Source organism: Enhydra lutris, unplaced genomic scaffold (assembly GCF_002288905.1).
Source record: "Enhydra lutris kenyoni isolate GAN:26980312 unplaced genomic scaffold, ASM228890v2 scaffoldscaffold12, whole genome shotgun sequence".
NCBI classification, from domain to species: Eukaryota; Metazoa; Chordata; class Mammalia; order Carnivora; family Mustelidae; genus Enhydra; species Enhydra lutris.
In genome coordinates this window covers 13,231,878-13,254,856 of record NW_019154096.1, presented here as the reverse complement: position 1 = coordinate 13,254,856, position 22,979 = coordinate 13,231,878, and the positions used below count along the sequence as shown (strand labels likewise).

Sequence of the window (22,979 nt, the reverse complement as noted above, 5' to 3'; positions counted from 1 at the left end):
GGTTTACCTCACAGGCCTAGTGATCATTGCCTATCATTTCACTTTTAAGAGGAGGCACTTAAAAAGCTGGTTTCAGTCTCTGCATGAATAAGTAGGATTTGCTGACCAAAGGGTATTATTTTTGAGCTATCTATTTAAGTTACAAATGTCAATATTTTCCCTTGGCTATTCTGTCGGCTGGGGTGGTGCTATGGACAAAATAATTGTGTCTTCACCTAAATTCCTATGTTGAAGCTCTAATGTGATGGCCCTTGAAAGTGGGGTCTTTAGGAGGTATATCATCCATGAAGATGGAAGATGGGGACCACATGATGGGATTAATATCCTTATAAGTAGAGGAAGAGAGTTATCCTTCTGCCATGTAAGGATAGCATGAGAAGATGTCCATCTGCAAACAAGGATGTGGGCTCTTACAAGACACAGGATCTGTTGAGCAACTTGATCTTGGATTTTTCAGCCTCCAGAAGTGTGAAAAATAAATTTGTTATTTAAGCCACCCAGCTAATGTTATTCTTGTTACAGTAGCTTGAACTAAATAAGGTGGGAAGGAAATGTAGAGAGAAGTTATAAGCAACCCATTAGGAAAAGGGGCTGCAGGTCTTGCTATACAAATGTTTAATTTAGCCCTCCTCTTTTTAATCCAGGCCTTTGTCAATTCTAGAGTCTTGAAGTCTAGTGCCACCCATGACAGCCTTTCTCCAGAGTAAAGATCAAATCATCTTTTACAGAGTGGGGCAAAGGGGCAGTTAACTGCCTGTGGACCTGACAGGGAATTTCATAGTGGGGGGTGTTTATAGCCCCTAGTCAGATATCTAATGTATCCTCTTGTTTTCAGGACCATACTCCTTTCCCCATGTTCATGGTTAGCCTAATTCCTGAATCTCGGTAGAATTCTATTTTTCTTCTTAGTATTTTTATTATGAGATTTTAAAAACAAGATTTTTTTATTAATACAGAACTTTGATAAATAAAAGCATATATGTCTATGATTGTTACAAGTATAACTCGATTCCACCAGTTTCTTGTTTCTTTTGATTTTTATTTATTGGGTGTTTGTCATGCAGAAATTTTTGTTTTGTTTTATTTTTAAAAATGAACTCAAAAGTTATGCCTTCTGTGTTTTGTGTTATAAAAGTTTTTTCTACTTTAAAAGTTAAAAAATTTTCTTCTTTCTTTCAGAACCTTATAGTCTCTCCAAGTCTTTACATTTTGGGGGGACAATTATCAATTATTGTAAGATATCAGGTAGCAGCAAGTATCCAACATTTTTTTCTTCCAGTTGGCTATTAGTTGTTTCAGCACAATCCCTTGAATTATTTATCCTTTTTTTAAATGATGAGAAATGTCATTTTTATTTTAAATCCCAATTTGAATTAAGGTCCTTCCTAAACTATTCTTTTTCATATATTTTTTTTTTTTTTTTACAAATTCATACTCCATTATCATGCCATTTCGATTATTATTGTAGTTTAATAATAGGTTGGATAATCTAAGGTTGCTAATTTGAGGGTTAATAGGTTTTGCTACTCCCCCCTCCCAGCATTCTGGAGAACATCTCAGTAACACTTAGGTCAAGTCCTCACCATGACTCTTCCTCTTTCTCTCACATTCTATACACAATCCATCAGCTAATCTGATCCATTCTACCTTCAAAACATATCCTGAGTTTGACCCCTTCTCGCTCCATCCTACCCAAAACTGCCTTCATTTCTCTCATCTGGATTATTGCAGTAGCCTCCCAAATGCTTTCCTTGCCTCCGGGCCTAGAGTCCCTACAGTTCATCTCCATACAAAAGTGTGGAACACATGTAAATCAATGTCAGCATCCTGCTCAAAAACCCTCTGGTAGCATTTGAGCTTACTCAAAGTAAAAGACAAATACTCACACAGCCCCAGTGACTTCTCTGACTTCCTAGACTCCCACTCCCTCCAGTGCCAGGAGTCTCCCTGCTATTCTTCAAATACATAAACAAAACCACTTAGCATAATTTACCACAGGCCTTCATACTCGCTCATCTACTACCTGGAACTTACTTCCTTCGGATCTCTATTTCAGTTGCTGACAAAGAGGGGAGTAAGAAGTTCAGATATTCTGTTATAATTTCTTAAGAAGTAGCATCTAGGCACTATCTTAACAAACAGAAAATAGAGTAGATTTCATAATAAAGTTAACAGCAAAAAGCAAAATACAAACTTCCCAAGTTTTCAGGATACATATACCAACATAAAACAAGCACAGGACATATAGTGAAAAATTATATTTAAAAGGCTAAAAATAATAAAGAAATCATAAAAAATGATAGAACTAAAACATACCTATTATATCCATATATGTAAATATGCTAAAACACACCTATTAAAAAAAAGACTCTGGGGGCACCTGGGTGGCTCAGTGGTTTAAGCCTCTGCCTTTGGCTCAGGTCATGATCTCAGGGTCCTGGGATTGAGTCCCACATTGGGCTCTCTGCTCAGCAGGGAGCCTGCTTCCCCCTCTCTCTCTCTGCCTGCTGCTCTGCCTAGTTGTGATGTCTCTCTCTCTCTGTCCAATAAATATTTCTGTGTAGAGATCTGCAGCTTGCCTTATATTCTTCTCTTATAAGTAGGGGCTTTTGTCTTGCCACTTTTAGGATATTTCACCACTATATTTTGCAAATTTAACTACAATATGTCTTGGTGTTGGTCTGCTTTATTGATTTTTATGGGAGTTCTCTGTGCCTCCTGGATTTATATGCCTATTTCATTCCCCAGATTAGAGAAGTTTTCAGCTATTATTTCTCAAATAAACCTTCTGCTCCCTTCTCTCTCTTCTTCTGGGACTCCTATGATATGAATGTTACTATGTTTGCTGGGGTCATTGAGTTCCCTAAGTTTACTCTCATGATCCATAATTCTTTCTCTCCTTTGTTCAGCTTCATTATTTTCATAATTCTATCTTCTATATCACTTATTCATTGCTCTGTTTCTTCCATACTTTTGGTCATTGCATCCAGTTTATTTCAAATCTCAGTTATTACATTTTCTTCATTTCGACCTAATTTTTTTAACTCTTTTATTTCCACAGTAAGGGACTCCCTGATGTCTTCCATGTTTTTCTCAAGCTCAGTGAGTATCTTTATGATTGTTGCTTTAAATTCCCCATCAGACATATTGCATTATATCTATTTTGATTTTATCTCCAGTTGTGACCTTTTCTTACTCTTTTTGAATGAATTCCTCTGGCTTGGCATTTTGTCTAGGTTTCTGTCTTTTTCTCTGTGTTGGAGAAGCTTGTTATGTTTCCCGGTCTGGAAAGTAATGGCTTTATGAAGAAGAGGTCATATAATGTCCAGAGCCTGGAGCTTCAGGGAGTGTCTCTGGTGTGTACTGCATGACACTGCTGCTGTGTTTTGGCTGCTATATCCCTCAGGTCAGTTGTCAGCAGAAGTTCTCCTTGCCAGCAGAAGGCAGTGTTTGGACCTTGTCAAGAGTATGGTGAGTTTTAACTAGGTACGATGTTTTGCTTGTTAAATGAGACCTGATGCTATTTCTATTAGAACTGAAGCCTTGCAGAACTCTGTGGTTGGCAGACATGATACATATAGGGGTTTGTGCTGGTCTCCTGGGGAATGAGCCTGCTATGCTGGTCCTAAGACACACTTGCCTGAGAAAAGCAGTATCAGGAGAGCATAGGTTTAGGTGGGACTTGGTGTAAGCAGGTTAGGCAGCATTATGGGTACTGTGCTGTTTATTAAAGTTGGTTTACACTGAGGGGTGGGGGAGAGAAATTGTACCAGCCAGCTCCTTTGTCCCCAGAGAGGGGACCTCGTGCTTGCTGCTTTCAGAGATGTGCTCCCAGAGAAACAAATGATTTCCCCTTGTGTGTTCAAGTATTTTTTTGATCACTGTTTTCATGCTGTCTGTCTCTGGGTTGCTTGTCTGCCTGGAGCAGAACAATTCATTTTGGGCTGTATTCCAGCCAAGCCTGCTAACTTTCAAAACTCCAGACTTTAGGGATGTGGTATAGTCAGGGTCCTGTGCTGGTCTTCTGGTGGATGGTCTTGCCACGCTGGGACTGATGCAGGTTTGACCAAGAAGGGGAGTGGCACCAGGATGTAGGAGAGTGGGATATGGAGCAAACAACCAGTGTCAAAGGTTAGCCACCCTTAGCAGATGTTTTTGTGCCCATGCTGAGGCACAGGGGAGGGAAATGGCACCTTCTGGCTCTTTTGTTCCAGGAGAGGGAACTCTGTGACCAGCACATCTCACATATGTGCTCCAAGAAGAGATAATATTCTCTTCATGCCTTAGGCTATTTTCAGATAGTGCCAATCTGCCCCAGGGTTGATTGTGTGCCTTCTCTCCAAGAGCAGGACAGTACACTCAGGGCTCTATCCCAGCCAAACCCTTGACCTCTAATCTTCAGTCTTTGAGCCCAGCTGGTTGCAAAAACTCACAAAAATCAGCCCCTCTTGATTTCCCAGCTAGTGGCTTTGGGGGAGTGTTATCTTTCTTCATTCTACCCACTCACCTTTCTCTGCAACCAGTGCTCCATTTCCTCTGCAGCACCCAATATCTGTTTTTCTCCCAAACCATGTCTCTGCACTTTCTACTTTCTTTGATGTAGCATCTTTTCTCCTTCTATTTGTGCAGTTTGTTTTGTCAGTCCTCACATCAATTTCTTGGGTATTCAGGATGATTTGATAGTTAATCTAGCTGTGTTCAAGGGAGAAGGCAAGCCTAGGGTCCTCCTGCTATGCCACCATCTTAGCTCCCCCTGCCAACCACTTATTTCTTAACTGAAAATAAGTGCCAACCACTTATTTCTTAACTGAAATAAGTTTAACAAAAAAAGTTAAATGAGAGTTAATGCCCTTCCCCCCAAAAAAACCCAGCTGTTCCTCACATCTGAAAAATGTGTTCCACGTTACCAAATTATTCAAATGAAGCAGAAATCTGTCTTATTATATAAAATCTTCTGACTTTTTAATGTTAGCTTGAAGAAACAAAAACTGCCTGTTTCTCTTTTGGCCATGGGTCTACCAGCACTCAGTTTTTGTGTTTGTAGGTACTAGGGACAAACAAATATATTTCCTTTATTGTCTCCTCCCTCCAGCATCAGCCAATGGTTCCTACAGTTCAGTTCTCCCTACTCCTTCTCCCTTCATCCTCAGCCATTGATAATGCCACTTATGAATTGCCTGACTGTGAACTCTTTAAGAACATCCCTTCTTATTACATCCCCTCTCCACTTCCTCCTGTCTACCATAGTTTCTGGTACTTAATGGTGTCATGCATTTATTTGTTGATTCATATACTCACTCAACAAATGTTAGATAGCAGAGAAACAGAAGAGTTTATAGGCTAAATGAAAAGTTTTATAGTAAGTATAATAAGGACTTGAACAAAAAATAAGCATAGTCCTGTTGCCTGCAAAGAAGTGGCACCTAATCCTAAACAAAGGGCTAGAGATGCCTCCCCCACCCCCCAGAGGAGGCAATATCTGGAATAATTCTTTGATTCTTGAAGAAACTGGTTTTATCCAGAAAAAAGAAAAAAGGTGTGCAGAGCCATTCCAAGAAGAGAAAGCAGTCTGGTTTGGGAGCTGATTCCAGAGCATTGGTTGGGAATGATGAATGATGGTGCCAGAGGGTAGTCAGGATTTGTCAAGAAGAACTACATTGAAGGCGGCACCTGGGTGGCTCAGTCGGTTAAGCATTTGCCTTCAGCTCAGGTCATAATCCCAGGGTCCTGGGATTGAGCCCCACGTCAGGCTCTCTGCTCAGTGGGGAGTCTACTTCTCCCTCTCCTTCTCCCTGCCTTTCTACCTGCTTGTGCTCACTCTCTCTCTCTCTGTCAAATGAATAAAATAAGATCTTAAAAAAAAAAAAAAAAAACTACATTGAATAAGTTCATGTGAGACCAGCACACAATGCAAACTAATGCTTCTTCTTCTTTTTTTTTTTTTTTCCAATTGGTTTTCCCCCCCAGTCTATAATTTAATTCTCTGACTGGGAAAATCTCACTTATCCTTTATGTACCAGTACAAATTCCAGTTTTTCTGGAAAGATGGTCTCAACCTCTTTCTAAATCTTATGAACAGAATTTGAGTTGATTGAACCATTGTACTTTGCACATACTTATATTTTCATTCTAATTATTTTGTTCTATATTTATTATTAGTTTTTCAGCTAGGCTGGGATCATTTTATGTTTTTAAAGTTAATTCTTTTTTAAGTTCATCTTGGTATCTAAACATCCATTAGATATTTCTTATTTGTTCCTTGAATGAATAGATTGTCATCAGCTTCTCAGAGGAAATAGCATTTTAGGTGGATGTTGAGAATATGTAACATTAGATACACACATGCATGAAGGATGACATATCATGCAAATGGAATAGGAGCAAAGATTTTTTTTTTCTTCTTAAAGACTTTATTTTAGAGAGAGAGAGAGAGAGAGAGCACAATTTGGAGATAGAGGGAGAGGGACAAGCAGACTCTGAGCTGAGTGGTGATCCTGACCCAGGGCTTGATACCATGACCCTGAGATCATGACCTGACCTAAGTTGGATGCTCAACCAACTGAGCCACCCGGGTGCCCCAGGAACAAAGATATTTCTTATTAAATCATTTTGGTTGAAATGACTGCCCAAGTGATTAGAAAGGATAAAGAAATTTTTTAAAAGTTTATTTATTTATTTGAGAGAGAGAGAGAGTGAAAGAGAACATGAGAGGGGAGAAGGTCAGAGGAAGAAGCAGACTCCCCATGGAGCTGGGAGCCCAATGTGGGACTCGATCCCAGAACTCGGAGATCATGACCTTAGCCAAAGGCAATCGCTTAACTAACTGAGCCACCCAGGTGCCCCGAGGATAAAGAAATTTTGATGGCATTTGCTAAAAGGAAGGCTGTCATGAAATTCCATTTCACATTGAATTCTTCCACTGCTTTGACCTATGTTCAAATATTTCTGAAAAGGTGGAAGTATTTATTTATGCTAGTGCAGTTGAACAGACAACTATGACAGGTCTTTCTTTCCTTATTGTGTGTATTTTAATACCCAGTTTATATTTGACTTTCTCTCTGCAGTCTTTTCCAATTATTGAAATCCTAGGGGCTCCTTTCTTGTTTCCAAATCCCTCCAGACTTTCTGCTGGTACTTTTTCCAATAAAGATTATAATCCCTGAAGGCATGCTTACTTCTTTTGTAATTGCATATTTTATACTTTGAATTGTATCTATAAAATGACTTTTTTGGCATGTGGTTGATATTGTAAGACATCATATTTACCACACATATGCGTATAGAACAATATACATAGGTTGTTGACTCTTCATTTTACCTTCTCACAAAATTATGAATATATGGAATCCTTACTAAGAAGGAAAAAAAATCTCAAACTCTTCAGAAAAATAACGTTAGAGAAATGTTCACTCAAGAAATATATTATTTTGGGGCACCTGGGTGGCTCAGTGGGTTAAAGCCTCTGCCTTCGGCTCAGGTCATGATCCCAGGGTCCTGGGATCGAGCCCCGCATCAGACTCTCTGCTCAGCGGGGAGACTGCTTCCTCCTCTCTCTCTGCCTGCCTCTCTGCCTACTTCTGATTTCTGCCTGTCAAATAAAAAAAAAAAAATCTAAAAAAAAAAATAAATATATTATTTTAAATGTTTCCTTTTGTTTAAAATATATTTGAAGACAATGGGAGATTAAAAATTTTATTTGATATTATACATGAAGCTTCTTAGAGCTCGTTTTTTCTCGGCCTGCTGATAAGGAACAGTCTGAGATCACTTGCTTGCTTCCATCTTCCTACTATCTGTAGTTTGATTCTGCCCTCAGGGTTTACATTCTCCTCTTTTTTTCTTAGGACACTAATAAAAAATTTAGCTGCTTGGAGTGGCTCCTTTGAAATCAACTGGTACACTCCCTCTAGTCAATAGGGCTCCAGTTTTCCTGATCTTGATTAAACGTTAATGAGAAACTTTTATAAAAGAGACTTTTCACCACCCTAGTATCTTGCAATAGAAAGGTGTGCCCAGGACTCCCCCTGGTGGTGATGGTCACTGGGGACATACATGGGAATGTTTAGAATTTTGCATTTCTCACTAGGCTTTCCTTCTATGGAGTGGTTACTAATAGATGAGGCCAAAGGAAGAAAGGGGAAGGATGACATTTAGGAATGTCATTTGGGTTACTTCTCTCAGTTTAAGTTTCCAATCTCATCAACTTTGTGTGGTGTGTTTATTGTTTTTGTTTTTGTTTTTTTTTTTTTTTTTTAGTTACTTGGTCTTAGACTGTATCTATCAAAGGGTATAATAATCAAACCAACTTTGTACTCAAATTATAGTTTTTGATCAAGAAAAAGATTTCTTTGAATTAAAATGGTGATGGTAATGTAGTAGTAATGACTCATACAGCATTCTGATATGCTATCAGGTGAACAAGAATTGACAGTAGTGAACAATCGAGCATACTTTCCAGGTGTTGGGCACTATATAAAAGGCTTCATATGCATTTTATATGCATTCATCTTCATGACAGTGCTATGAGATAGTCCTATTATCCCTGTTTTACAGGAGCTCAAATAGGTTAATTGGTCAACTAAGGTCACAGAGTGGAAAAGGTGGAGTCTTTAGCTCTTGGCTTTGTTAGGAACCTTCCAGAGTACTTACTCACTGATGGTTAATGAATACTAAGAATGGTTTTGTATAAATATCCACTTAATTTTCCTCTTCAACATTACATTATGGTATAGTTCAATTTAAAACATCACTATTATTACTGAGATTATGAAACCTTTCATAGTCAGACCAGGTATTTTTCATTATGCAATGAGAACATTATAGAACACCATTGATTTAACTTCTTGACCTCTCTGGTGACATGATCAAGGTTGAATACATGACCTTTTAAGTTCTGGCTAAAGCAGTAAGGGCTAACCTCTTCTACCTGGGTTTAATGCTAACTTTGTCTGCTTTCATCTGGTTAGTCAGGGATGACAACTGGATTTTATCTTACACATTAAAAATTAGGAAAAAAAAATACTGAGAATACAATCATTCCACAAGAAGTTGCACTGCTGACATAACAAGTTTAGGTAGAACCAACCAGGGACATGTTGGATGAGAGGGTAAGGTGGTCTCTGTCTTCCAGACTTGAAACTTGCTTGCCTCTCTTCCCCTTCAAACATTTACTCATTCTGCCTTAACCTGGTTCTGGTTTTTTGCCTCTTATACTCTTACAGTGTTTGTACTCATCTCTGTAAGGGCCTATTGAGCCAGAGGGGCCCCACCCCCGTTGAACTGCCATTTTGTTGTTTATGCAGTAAAACTAAATTGACCCTGCCCCCCAGGGAAACTTACTTAAAAGCAAGTCCGGGAAACCAGTCCCAGGTAACAAAGCCCAAATACAAGGGGGGGTCAGGTCAAGTGGAGACATTCAATCAGTGGGGGCACATACTGTCTCCTAGCTACCAAGGAGTATGGGCCCCACCCTTGGGGTGCTTTTGGGTGCTAAGGTGATAGGCTAATTCAAGAGATACTATGGGGTGACTTGTAGTTCAATTGGCCACCCGTGTATGACCTAGCATGACTGTGCAGCTTTTTCTGTGTATTGCAATCTCATTGGCCATCTGTGTGTGGCCAGGCTCAACCACATGGCCTTTGCTCTATAAAAGTTAGTCTGTGAGGCAGGGAGTGGTCGAGCTCTCTGTAAGAGGCGTGGCCCCAGCCAGTCGGTTTGATTCTCGATGCTTGGCACAAAATAAAGCTTTGCTTGACCTTCACTTTGTATCAGTCTCGCTCCTTTAATCACAGATCCATTATTGGGGGACCTAACATTGGGGACCCAACAATCTCCTTCACCTCATCTTTCTAATCATATTAATAACGGCCTGTTGTAATACCACCCTTCACCCCTCCTAAGAGTTGGGGGCTGATAAACTCTGTAAGGGCAGGGATTGTTTGAGTCTTGTTACTTACAGCCTGGCAAACAGTAGGTGCTGAGTAATTAGTTGTAGAAATTACTATGGAAAGACCTTATAATTTAATAACAAAAACTGCTTTTTCTCCCAGGAATAACTGGGGACCATTTTAGAAAAATGTCCTGGGAATGTTAACAGAAGTATGCCAATATTCAATCATTTCTCGGTATTATTTGTGTAGAAAACAGTTCTGAATCTTTTTGTACTACTTTTAGCAGGGGACATGATTTTACGGTAAGGAAGCCAAGACAGTTTGTATTATGTGATTAGAAGGAATTGGCTCATGAGATTGTGAAGGCTGCTGGCAAGTCCCAAGATTTGCAGGGTGAGTCAGCAAGCTGGGGACCTCAGAGATCTGATGGTGTAGTTTCAGTCCAAAGACTGGCAGGCTTTCGAGACTTGAGACTCGGGAAGAGCAGATGTTTCAGTTCAAAGGCAGTCAGGCAGGAAGAATTCTTCCTCTGGGGAGGGTCAGCTTTTTTGTTCTATTCAAGCCTTCAGCTGGTTGGATGAGGCCCACTCAACATTAGGGAAGACAATCTGCTTTAGTCTATCAATTTAAATGTTAATCTCATCTAAAAACACCCTCATGGAAACAATTAGAATAACATTTGACCCAATATCTGGGCAGTCTGTGGTTTGGTCAAGTAGACATACATAACTAACCATCACAGAGGCCCACAGAAAATTATTTCTTCGAGTAGCAGAGCAGGGATTTTAATATGTCTGATTTAAAGGGCTATAATTGTTGTGTCAGGGCACACGCTGCCTCCAAAGAAGTAATAAATGCAATTAGAAAGCCTTCCAGGTTGACAAACTTCAAAACTTTGTCTTTTTCATAGAAGCTTTCCCCAAAAAAGCACATTCCTAAAGCAATGTTCACAGATTTTAAATATTCTAAGTACCATAATTTTCCCCCAATTATAATGCATCATGTGCATACTGTCCTAAAACAAGCTGATTTGGGTAGTAGGATTTGTTGGTTTTTATACTAGAAGTTTAGGCATGTTTAAGTATTGATTAGACTAAATTATATAGCTAATCTTGTCAGGGTAAGATAGCTACTTAGTAAATTTTCCTAATAAGCATGTCCAAAGGTATATATACTGGATGTAAAGGAGCAAATTTGAAAAAAGGAAAGATAAGCAGGACTTGGGGGTAGAACAAGACAGAAATATTGACTTTTGGGGGATTACCATTGTATCCTTTTAAAATTACATTCAAATCTCTTACTAATTAAAACAAGTCTTTATTGAGTACCTGCTATGTGCTTATAATTGTTCTGGGTACTGGGTATATTGTAATGATTAAAATTTGAAAATTTTCCTTCTCAGGGGTTCAAAAAAAAGTGAGTCAGGTAGCATGACCAAGGACTTTGACAAACAAGATGACAAAAGCATAAGGAGTAACAAAGCCATAAACTGCAAACTGCTGTAAGTGACCAGCCTCTTGGGGGTACAAAGGTACTAGAGGAACAGGGACTTGAGTGCATACACAGGATGGCAATGTTTTGAGAAATTTAATTTATGGTTTAATATTTTTATTATCAGAGAATCTACACTAGGTGGCATCCAGGGTCAGAATGGAAGCGGTAACCAGCAATGGAAAATCAATGTATTTTAGCTTCTGTGCTAGAAGCAACTTCCCAGGGGATCCTAGAAGAAATAGTATTAAAAAAGAACTGGTTGCTTAAGTGATGATCAAAATGCTCTCCATTTGAAGAGACATAGAGATGAAGAGATCCGGGAAAGGGTCATGTGATGACTACAGGGCAACTCCAAGTTGGGAAGATGAAGGCTGAGGAATTTTAAAAGTATAAAATAATGGTATTAAAGTGAATACACAGCCTTCTTGTCTAGAATGAAGCAAGCCTGTATCAAGAAAGTTTCGGGGGCACCTGGGTGGCTCAGTGGTTTAAAGCCTCTGCCTTCGGCTCAGGTTATGATCCCAGGGTCCTGGGATCGAGCCCCACATCCGGCTCTCTGCTAGGCAGGGAGCCTGCTTCCCTTCCTCTCTCTCTGTCTCCCTCTCTGCCTACTTGTGATCTCTCTCTCTGTCAAATAAATAAATAAAATCTTAAAAAAAAAGTTTCGGATAAAGAAAAAGGATTTCTGTGCAGATGGAGTACATAAATGAAACTCTTTCATGGTTGGGAGATTTTGAAATATAACAGAGATTTAGCTAAGTGTAATGGATGATAGGGCTGTTAAGAGACATAATCTCTCTTGTCTATCTTGAATATGGAGTTAGATCAGCCACTCACTGCCTAACCCAATAATGAAAATGTTAGTAGACAGGATTACCAGCAGAAGAAATAATTTATCCCCTAGTAATGAGCATGTAGGCAGGTGGGCAATATTCACAATTATTTTAAACATAAGGCTGGAAATCTATACAACTCTATACTTACTAATGAAAACAACTTTTGAACTCAGGAAAACCAGGTCTTAACAGAAATTGACAAGAAATAGTCTATCCTCACAGGTAACAGGGGTGGCTGAAAAACATTTAGTTTACACAATGTCTGGCTGACATTCTGAGCTTGGCATTCTACTCTTCATGTTTGAGGCTGTACTGCCTTTTTGTTATTCAGATTTTAGGGGTAATACCATATCGATACCCCTAATCTATAATCCTAACTATATTCACCAATTTATTGATTAAAATTTTATTCCGTCTTTCCCCTTTGTCGTAATTCCTGGCAACGTTAGTTAACTTATACCATTCTTTTGTTTATGAAATACTTAAGTCCACAAAAATATAGACTTTTCTCAGGAAAGGCATATACCCAATTAACGATCCTTCCTAAATTTCTGTGTTGTATATTTTAATGCTTTAAATAAAGGATTAAGAAGGATAGCCATTATTCTTAGTTTGGACCCATTCCATGATGGTACATCTGAATGGAAATAATAATAATTTCTTGGGGTGCCTGGTTGGCTCAGTCGGTTGAGCATCTGCCTTGGGTTTAGGTCATGATCCCAGGGTCCTGGGATCCAGCCCCAGTGTCAGACTCCCTGCTCAGCGGGGAGCCTGCTTCTGCCTGCCATTCTGCCTGCTTGTGCTCTCTGTCAAATAAATAAAATAAAATCTTAGGAAAAATTTCGTTCTTTAAAAAAATTGATTTCTTATACATTTACTTTGCATGAAACCTCAACACATTGTAATCACATGTGAAAATTTTCAAATATATAAATTATCAAAATGAATAAAATTATATTGTTTTAATACCCTAATAAAACAGTAAGTCCCAGAACTTTAGATAGGATCATGGGTTAGTGTTTCCCAGGCTTCCAGATTTCATGTAGTTAAAAAAAAAAAAGTGGGGACCAATACAGAGCTGTCAACTTTTTATTTTGCCAAGTAAGGATACTTTAAAGCAACTAATAATACTATCAACATTTCATAAAAGGATATTTCAATACCACAAAAGTTGGAATCATCTTATAATAAGAATTAAATTCAAGCTGATTACCTATCAGCCTTTTACTTTTTTTTCCCCTTCTGGATGCTGAAAATTTAGGGTTGTCCTAAAATTTGCAAATAAATTGCCTAAAATGCCATTTTCTCCAACCATTTTAAATAGAGGCTGAGAGGTGAGTGGCTTTGCCTGAAATCAGCTTGTGTTAAACTCAGAGAGGAAGCATAGCTTCTGACAACTAGTAGATAATACACTCTCACAGAAACATAATCACTTAACATGTTGCTAATTAGGAACCTTAATCAATGTGTATCTTAAAACCAAACCAAACCCAAATCCTTCATAACTAATGAAAATTCAAATCCACTTACTTTGTAGTATAAAGACTTGTTATACACAGCCATACGTATAATTTAAGGAAAACCCCAAATCATAAATTATCATAATGTAACCTACATCATAAATGATATAATCTTATCTGTAAGCTTTTAATTATCCAAAAGGTTTCATTATCAAGTACATGGTCTATGGAATATGCTTAATAAATGTCTGTTGTACTAACAGAGGAGTGTCACTTTCAATCACTGCAAAACAAGATTCTTCCTAACATTAGAAACTCTCAACTTAGCATGGAATCCTATTTTGGAAATCACTGGAACATTAATATATAGAAAAAAAAAGATAGTGGTGGTGTTGGGGAACCCAATTTGCCTGATTTCTCAAAAAAAAAAAAAAAAAGCAATCAGATACTTCGTGGTGCTTAAATGAGAACAGTATTTGCACACAATGACTTTTGTGTAAAAACATCACATTAATTTAACCACACCCACTTAATTTTTTTAGGTTAAGTAACAGGAAAGTTTTAATATTCTAAAGGAATTCTAGTTCAAGAGCATGAAACAAAATTTTAACATGACCCTGAGGATACATTTATCTCATTATTTTGGACTAACAAAATTCTACAGTAGATCTGCATTTCAATTAGGCAATCACCTCTAATTCCACCATAAACAAACACATAATCTTATTCCTTTGAAAAATAGTTTTGAGAATTGGCACTAATTTCCTCCCCGCCCCTCACTAGCTATAAAAATGCATGACCAATAGTGTAATTTCAAATTTCAAATTAAATTACAGTTTAGTCTGTTAAAGGGATGTCCCTTTATCAGAAACCAGGAGTTCATGGATTTTTTTTCCTTAAAACAATCAACCTTTAAAAGCATGATGCTTCTTTTGCAGACCCACTCATACTTACTTAAAACAGGAGGCAGAGGTACGGAAAGAAATTCACCTTAAGAAACTGATAGGCAGAATCAGGGTTTGTAGTATTTTAGATTGTGTATTCAAGATGTGTCTTAAAGACACATCCATATTAAGTCATATAGGCTGCTTAATATCAGTATACACAATTCTGGTAAAAACTTTACCTACTCTAATACACAAAACTGTACATTTAAAAAAATAACACTGATCGTACATGAAATATAGGAATGCTGATATTTGGTTTGATTCCTATGACTTCCATGGTAATTCTGGATTTTACCACATAGAAACTTGTTATTGACTACTACTGAGAATTCAAGTAGACTAAAAGAAATAAGAATATTTTTGTTACCATTGTCAAGTTGTTTGTATTACATATATATTCTGTCCTGGCTTTTCCTTCTAATCCATAAAACCCAAAGAACTAATCTCTAAAAATCCACCCGTTAACTACTCCTGTCTTAATATTTTTATTGCTCCTAATTATTTTCAGTTTTTTTTTTTTTTTTCTGAATCAGGAATGAATGCAATATTTCTGAGTCTTTGAGAAATATTAAACAAAAACTTGTCTTCAAATTTCTGCTTTTAAGATCATGTAATTTAAGAGAATGTAGTTGTTTTACTCCCCCAAGTTTCTTTACTAGAAATATGCATGTGCCTGATTTTGGAGAGTGGGAAATAAAATCTACCTGTGCCTTTGATCTAGCTTTGTGACTACTATTTCTGTCATGGATGTGTGGCTCTCTGTTCAAGAGGCTTGACATCATGTGTTCCAAATCTTTCAATGTTCCTGCTACAAGTGCCACTTCTTGGAATAGAACCCTGGAACATTAACATTTTAAGACCTTCTTCATGACTACTTTAAATCTAATATCACTTTGATCTAAATTTCCAGTATTGGTTCCTTTCATGGGTCAATTAAATACTCATGAAAATGAATAAAGAAGCTACTGTGCCCTTTTATTTTAGGTCCGGTCCACTTATAATTAAGCAGAGTAACATTCCAAGTTCATTTTGATTAAAAACTATGAAAATATAGAAGTTATATTTTCTCAGTGTCATCATCTCTGTCAAGTAGAGAATCATGGTCGTAACAGGTTTTTCCTATATTAAGAGATTAATATACCTTAATCACACCCAATTTACTTTCTAGGTTAACTAAGTAATATTAAAAGGTGGTAATTTTCTTTGAAACTTCTAAGTACAACCTGCATATACAGGATTTTGACAATAATTTAATAGTAACTTTAATACAGAACTATATTCTAATATAATTACTTTAAACATAAAGAAACGGATCCTTACAAGACCAAAATAACCCACAAGCCATGAAATTGGTTTTTACTTTTTCCTTTTTTTGTTTAAACAAATGTACACCACAATGGTTCAACAAGTAAGGCAAATGCCATGAATATGAAAGCTGCAGTTTCCAACAGACAACATCTAGGACCCAGGGGAGGTGAATTAGACAGAAGTCGTAGTCATTCTAATTAAACAATCAGAAAACATCATGACAAGTTTGTTTGCAGTGTCAAAACTGTCTATTTAAGTTTCCTTTCTCTTAATGATCAGAGGTCCCACGTTGTCTCCAGTCTCTTCATTGTGTTTTGTGTGAGATCCATCGCAGAATGGGAACTAGAAAGAGAGAGAATGTCAATGGCTAATTGCAAAATCACTATTAGTTTAGCAGAGTGGGGGTGATGCTTATATATATATAACACACGTCAACTCTCAATAAAAAGATTTTCTTAGCCCACCTTATATAGGTGTTCTTAAAGAGCATATTTGAAGTATAAACACCAAGCAGAAGGAAGAAATCAACTTGTGGATAATACAGATGATTAACTGCATTTCCATTTGTGGTATTTGTTCATGGATGCGGAGTATCTTTTCCGTGTTTATATGTTACAGTTACAATTCCCCATCTAGTGAACTGTGTCCATTTAGAGCCTAAGTTCATTTGTTTAGAATCAATTTGTGTGTTATCCCTTTGCTGATCATCTTTGCAGCAATTTTCCCCAAACCTTTTTGCTAATTTTTTCATGTTACTTTCCTATTAGTTTCATACAAACATGCCAGTATTTCCCTTTTTAACATTCTTCATGGAGACATCTTTCTCCTAGAGTAAATTTCTTTACATGATTTCACATTTTAAATATAACTGACATTTTGGGATTCAGTGGTAGAAAAGTGACAGAAGTAAATTTCTTTTAATTAATTATTTTGACAAAGAAAGATAGCAAGAGCAGGAACACAAGCAGGGGGAGTAGGAGAGGAAGAAGCAGACTCCCCACTGGGCAGGGAGCCCGATGTGGGGCTAGATCCCAGGACCCTGGGATCATTACCTGATCCAAAGGCAGACACTTAACCCACTTAGTCACCCAAGCACCCCATAAGTAAATTTTTTTTTTTTAAAGATTTTATTTTTATTTATTTGACAGAGAGAGACACAGCAAGAAAGGGAACAGAAGCACCGGGAGTGGATGAGGGAGAAGCAGGCTTCCCTCTGAGCAGGGAGTCAGATGGGGGGCTCAATCCCAGGACCCTGGGATCATGACCTGAGCTGAAGGCAGACACTTAATGACTGAGTCACCCAGGCACCCCCAGAAGTAAATTTCTAACAGTGCCTGTCAGAGTGTGCTCCAAATAAGTCCTAAAAGATGTTCTGATTTGGTTTCATTATGTTTTAAAAAACATATAATTCTCTTGATTTGTAGCATACATTATTATTTAAAAGAAGTCCTGCTATTAAAAAATACTATTTTAGCTCAAAATTTCCCAGGCTGACTGAACCGTGGATGCTTTTTGTTGTTGTTGTTGGAAGATTTTATTTATTTATGTGACAGAGAGAGAGAGATCACAAATAGGCAGAAAGGCAGGCAGGGGGTTGGTGGGGGGGGGGGCGGGGAAGCAGGTTTCCCGCTGAGCAGAGAGCCGGATGGCAGGGCTCAATCCCAGGACCCTGAGATCATGACCTGAGCCGAAGGTAGAGGCTTAACTCACTGAGCCACCCAGACGCCCCTGCCATGGACACTTTTAACTCTGATATCTATTATCATAGTGTTCTACAGAACACACTTTACAAAATGATGTGCTAAGATCCTGTTGCTTCAATATTATTAGAGTTTGTACAATTGTTACACCTTTATTCCTAATTTTACAAAGTAAGTTCTACCTGTAAAAATGCCTATTTATAGGTTCTACACTATCATATTCATCAATCTACTCTACTGGGATAATAACGATGTTTAAAATATGCTTCAATATTTGGTAGAGCTGGGTTTCCTTCAAATTATTCTTGTTAGACTTTTCTTATTTATTTTCTACCTACCTTTATTAAACTTTACCAATTTTTCTTCCAGATAAACCTGAGAATTTTTTTTTGCCAAGTACTATTTAATTTCTCTTGGAATCCTCAGCTTCAGGTCTCATGCATACTCTGATAACATTATTTCTGTCTTACATATTTTATAGTTATCATAATTAGGTATATTTTCATACCTAACTACTTATGTTATATATTATCAACAGTTTTTGCAGGTATAGCCTTCCTACTGTTAAATGACAAAAATAGGAATTCAACAATGTTTTACGTGTCTCCTCAGGATTTTACACTTAGAAGGTCCAATTACTAGTAAATTACTTTTTTCTTTCCTTCTGTATTTATACCTTTTATTTCTATTTCACATTAAATAATGATAGCTAGCATCTTCGTTTTATTCTTGATGTCTGAAGTGTACCTAATATTCTAGAATCTAGAGTCACTGTTTGGTTTAAGGTACACTATTGCATTGAAGAGGCCAATTTAGAAGACTAAAGTAACAGGAATCTTAGCCTTAAGATTAAAATTGCCTCATTACTCACAGTGGAGGCACTATAATTTTAGATACCTGAAAACAGACAATAAGGGTATATAATCTTCAACTTTGACATTAGAAGTGTCTAAGATTAAAATATTATGTTAAAGAAATTCAATTTTAATTTTACTATTTGTATATAATTCAAAGATACAGTAAATTAGTTAAAATTTACAGCAAAAGTCAAGGTACGAGCATATCTAATATTTCCAAGTAAAAATTCTATCTTGGGGTGGCTGGCAACATCAATGCAATGTATGTAAAGCTTTCTTTTCCTCTTTCCTTTCTCCTTCCCTCTCCTCCTCTTTTCCTCTTTCTTTCCTCAATAGGATATGGTACACAGTATATTCCTGTTAAAAACAAGTCCTTACAACAAAAACAATCAATCTAAGCTCTCAGTTTTTTCTTGGCATAGATAAGAGGCCATAACAATCCACAAAAATCAAACTAAAATGTACCCTATAGCAGAGATCAGCATTTCAAGGTGACATATGTTTAATAAACAAACACAGATGATTTTACAGTAATACAAATTTACATTGTAAAAGACTCCATTTTTTATAAACAGCACACATAAAACATGTTACTGAACAGTTTTACATATACAGATTATAAAATGTATTTCTAAAATATAAAGTATTTAAAATAGAAAAGCCTTAAATAACTTACTGAAATAGCATGGTTCTTTCTTTTTGAATCTCATTTTGAAAATACTAAAAAATTCTAGAAAAATAATACATGTTCAAAAATTATTTCTCTCTCTATATAGAATCAAGAACAGGAGAGAAATCTACAGAGAAATATACAAAGAACATCTTATAAAAGGTTAAGAAAGCTATATATCTAAGATGAGAATATACTTTTTATATGATAATCTAGGTATGCCTAAAAACAGACATTTGTCTGTTTCCTGTTTTAAAAGAAAAAATATTTCTTTAAAAAGCAGTGAACAGGGGCACCTGGGTGGCTCAGTGGGTTAAAGCCTCTGCTTTCGGCTCAGGTCATGATCCCAGGGTCCTGGGATCGAGCCCCACATTGGGCTCTTTGCTTCCTCCTCTTTCTCTGCCTGCCTCTCTGCCTACTTGTGATCTCTGTCAAATAAATAAAATATTAAAAAAAAAAAAAGCAGCGAACAGTAGATTCTGGCTATTTGTTCAAAAAACTTTCATGCTTTCATAATATATAAAGCTTTTATGACTTTAAAATGTAAACTAAGCATTAAAAATCATTTTGTTCAGAGACACAGATATCTTTTAATAGTACTTTATTAATCTCAGGAATTACTCACTTTGGGCAGAATCTTCTCCCAAACTTCATGTGAAGATTAGGTATTTTCATACTTACTCATCAGAGTTTTTTCACTTTAAGTTAATGAAAAAAAACTAAACTTTTTTTTTTCCCCCCAACCAGGACCAAGATGAGTTACTACAGGACTGGATTAACAATTTCTTAAGAATACACTGTACATATAAATGGGATATACTTATTGAAATTAATTCATGATTCTCAATATGAATGTCAATTACTTGGCATTAAAATTCAAATGGTAAATTATATAACAATATTTATGTTTTTCAGGAAGTGTCTTGTTCTATTTTTTAACTTTTCTATGCTAGAGAAAGAAAATATGTGTATACTTTCAAATGTAATCTAGGAAGTATAGTAGTTTTTGTATTAATGCAATTATATATCAAAAACAAAAAATACCCTTTCATCGAAGATTTGAAATTTGTTAAACAGTCAAGCAAAGAGATAAAATAACAAAAAAACCCACAAAGGGTATATTTAATTCACGTAGTCATCAATATTTAAAAGTAAAACCTAAATAACCGATGGAAAAAACTTTAGCTCATGAGTGATTCTGAAATCTGTTCTAACATGCCAGTGTTTGTTATTAACAAATTCTGGAGAAAAGCTTGCAAATTAAATTGGCTGAACTTCCTGTATGTCCAGACAATATCATTTATTTGTTAACCCAATTAGTAAACTACAAATCCCACATATTTTTAAAATTAGAGAAGAGAGGACTTAGAGATGAGGCTTAAAAAATGATTAGGGTCAACAAAAAAAGACCTAGAGATTCTTGCTTTTCATTTGGAAAGCTAGCAACATCATCAGTCTTCATAAAATAGACAAGATTTGCTTCTTTTTAAAGGCTTTAATCTCAAGTTACGATGTTTCTGGTTTTTGGGTATTTCAAGATAAAAATAAATAGAAGATCCTCACCTTTTATATCTGCAACAATTAAAAAAATTATTTTCCTTCTCCAAACTTTGTACTTTTAATGAGTTTGGAACTGTATTTCCCAAGGAAGTTGCCGGGGGCCATTTTGACTAACATAAACTCTGAGAAATAGTCTTGCTTTGGTTGAGAAAGAAAAGCAGTAAGATCTGACATTATCTGAGAAATATGACATTTTATTCCATTCTTAGGGACTTACTTTAAGTAAAATGTAAGATAGAAGTAAAATATATTAAGAGAAATTAAGATTTTATAAGACTATCCTTATGTGGATTGGTCAAGCTATGTAACCATCACTCAAAATTTTGTTTCAGACTCAACGCACTCTCTTCCAAACCATTAACAGGCTGGAGACTTCTGTAACGCACAGACACACAGACATACACACACACACACACAACCTAAAACAAAAACAAGCACACCACTAACAAAAAATTAAAATCCCAAAGTTGTAAATGAAACAAAATGATTCTACACAGTATGTTCAGTTGCATTTCAACTTCATTTGAGTTCCTTACAGTAACTGGCACGTCTTTCCTCTATTCTTATTTCTTAGTGTGTGTGCATCCATCTACTGTCCTTGTTCAAACTCTCCTCCCTCCTAGATGGCCAAAATACAACTCAGGTGAGTGGGGGTAGGGTGGCAATCTAGCAAGACTATGTTGCATACTCTTCCCTCTAACATTAAAGTTCTCTCACTTTCTTATTTCTAAAATAAAGCTCTCTCTTCCTTCCTGAGTTTCACATTTGAGCTCCCACTCTCATTTTCCACCTCTTTCAAGACAGCACTGTCTCAAATACTATCTTTCCCGCAGTCACTTCTCTATTGCCTCCTTTCTTTCTCCTGTCACATATGGATAGCCCTTTTGTGAAATACGGTGAAATAACATGTTTCTGAAACAGCAGACGGCATACCAATCCTTGGAAGGAGGGGGGAGAGGACAAACAAGGCATATTTAAAAATGTAATTTCTGCACACTGCTAAGAGATGATTCATTAGGCCTGAGAAAACCACTCAAAAATGTTAAACCCACACAATGGGCTACTAGTGATTGTACCTTAAGAATGAATTAGAACAGAATTAAAGATTCTATCATACTAACTTTTTTGAGATAAGTAGAAAGGTGTTTTCATTTTGTTGCATTATAAACACAACTGGTTTATATGAAAAAAAAAAAAAAATTACTGATTATGAACTCAATACAGCCAAAGGTATTAAAGTCTTTTGTACACTGTTAGGGAAATGTGTGAGTTGGCACCTCTGTGATAACCTTACATACCTCCAGAATGGGGAAATTTCCAAAGATATCAGAAGAATAAGAACATCAATTAACAAGAATAAAATTCAAAGTGAGTTCTTAATTGATTCATGTGGGAATAAAAAGTTCCTAAGATTCAGTGAAAATTCAGAACTGACAAATATTAGATGCAAAGAGGATCACTAACAGCATAAAAGATAAGCTTTAAAAAAAAGAGAAAATGGGATAATTGGTCTGTCATTCCTTTCCTTGATGTCTATTTATGGGAAATGACCATCTCTGGTTTAAGAATCTGGAAACTGTGTGATGAAAAAATAATCCCAGAATGTTTTGTTGAATTATAAAGTCTAATAAACATTTAAACCAGTAGCTTGTGTCCATTTATGATTCTTCCTGATACACTTAAGATCTTAGTCCTCATACGTTCCTATTTGCTTTATTGACCCTTTCTTTACCCTCTGGGAAAATCCAACCAAGGCAAACACCCCTTACTTGACCCCAAATCTATGCTTTAGATTTCACTCAAGCAGTCATCTTTCTTTTCCTTTCTACTTACTACGATAGTTACTGAAATTTTAACATATACTCAGACTCCTAGCATTTCATTTTTAGTTTTTCGTAATTTGCACATTAACCCACTTAGACACAGCTTCTATTCTAATTATTCTGTTGAAATGACACCAAAAGGTCAATTGCCTAATTGTTTAATGCAACTCATACTATAATATTGACCTAGTTGTCTTTACACAAGCCTATGTTCATAGCCAAGTCTTAATATCATGGCTTCATAATGGAAAGGAGAAAGTTGCAGTTTTCTTCTGACTCTGGCCCATTTCATCTCCTTTTTTGGCTCTTATTCCTCTTTCCAAAATGCAAAAAATTCCCCAAGATTTCATGCTTGATTTTTATCTGCATCACGGATCTTCTTAAGCATTCTTAATGCTTAAACATAAGCATTCTTAATGCTTAAACATAAGCA

The 22,979-nt window shown here is 36.6% G+C and overlaps 1 protein-coding gene across 4 annotated transcripts in view; it reads right to left on the bottom strand.

The window, feature by feature from the left end:
* Window positions 1–15,136: 15,136 nt before the first annotated feature.
* The window catches only part of LOC111145338 (CDGSH iron sulfur domain 1), a 17,384-nt gene continuing 9,541 nt past the window's right edge, over window positions 15,137–22,979 (bottom strand). For all 4 annotated transcript variants that reach the window (XM_022500181.1, XM_022500182.1, XM_022500180.1 and 1 more), the window contains one exon: window positions 15,137–16,278. In XM_022500181.1, the coding sequence (XP_022355889.1) occupies window positions 16,189–16,278 (90 nt within the window). In that variant the 3' untranslated portion in view covers window positions 15,137–16,188. The remainder of the gene's footprint in view (window positions 16,279–22,979) is intronic.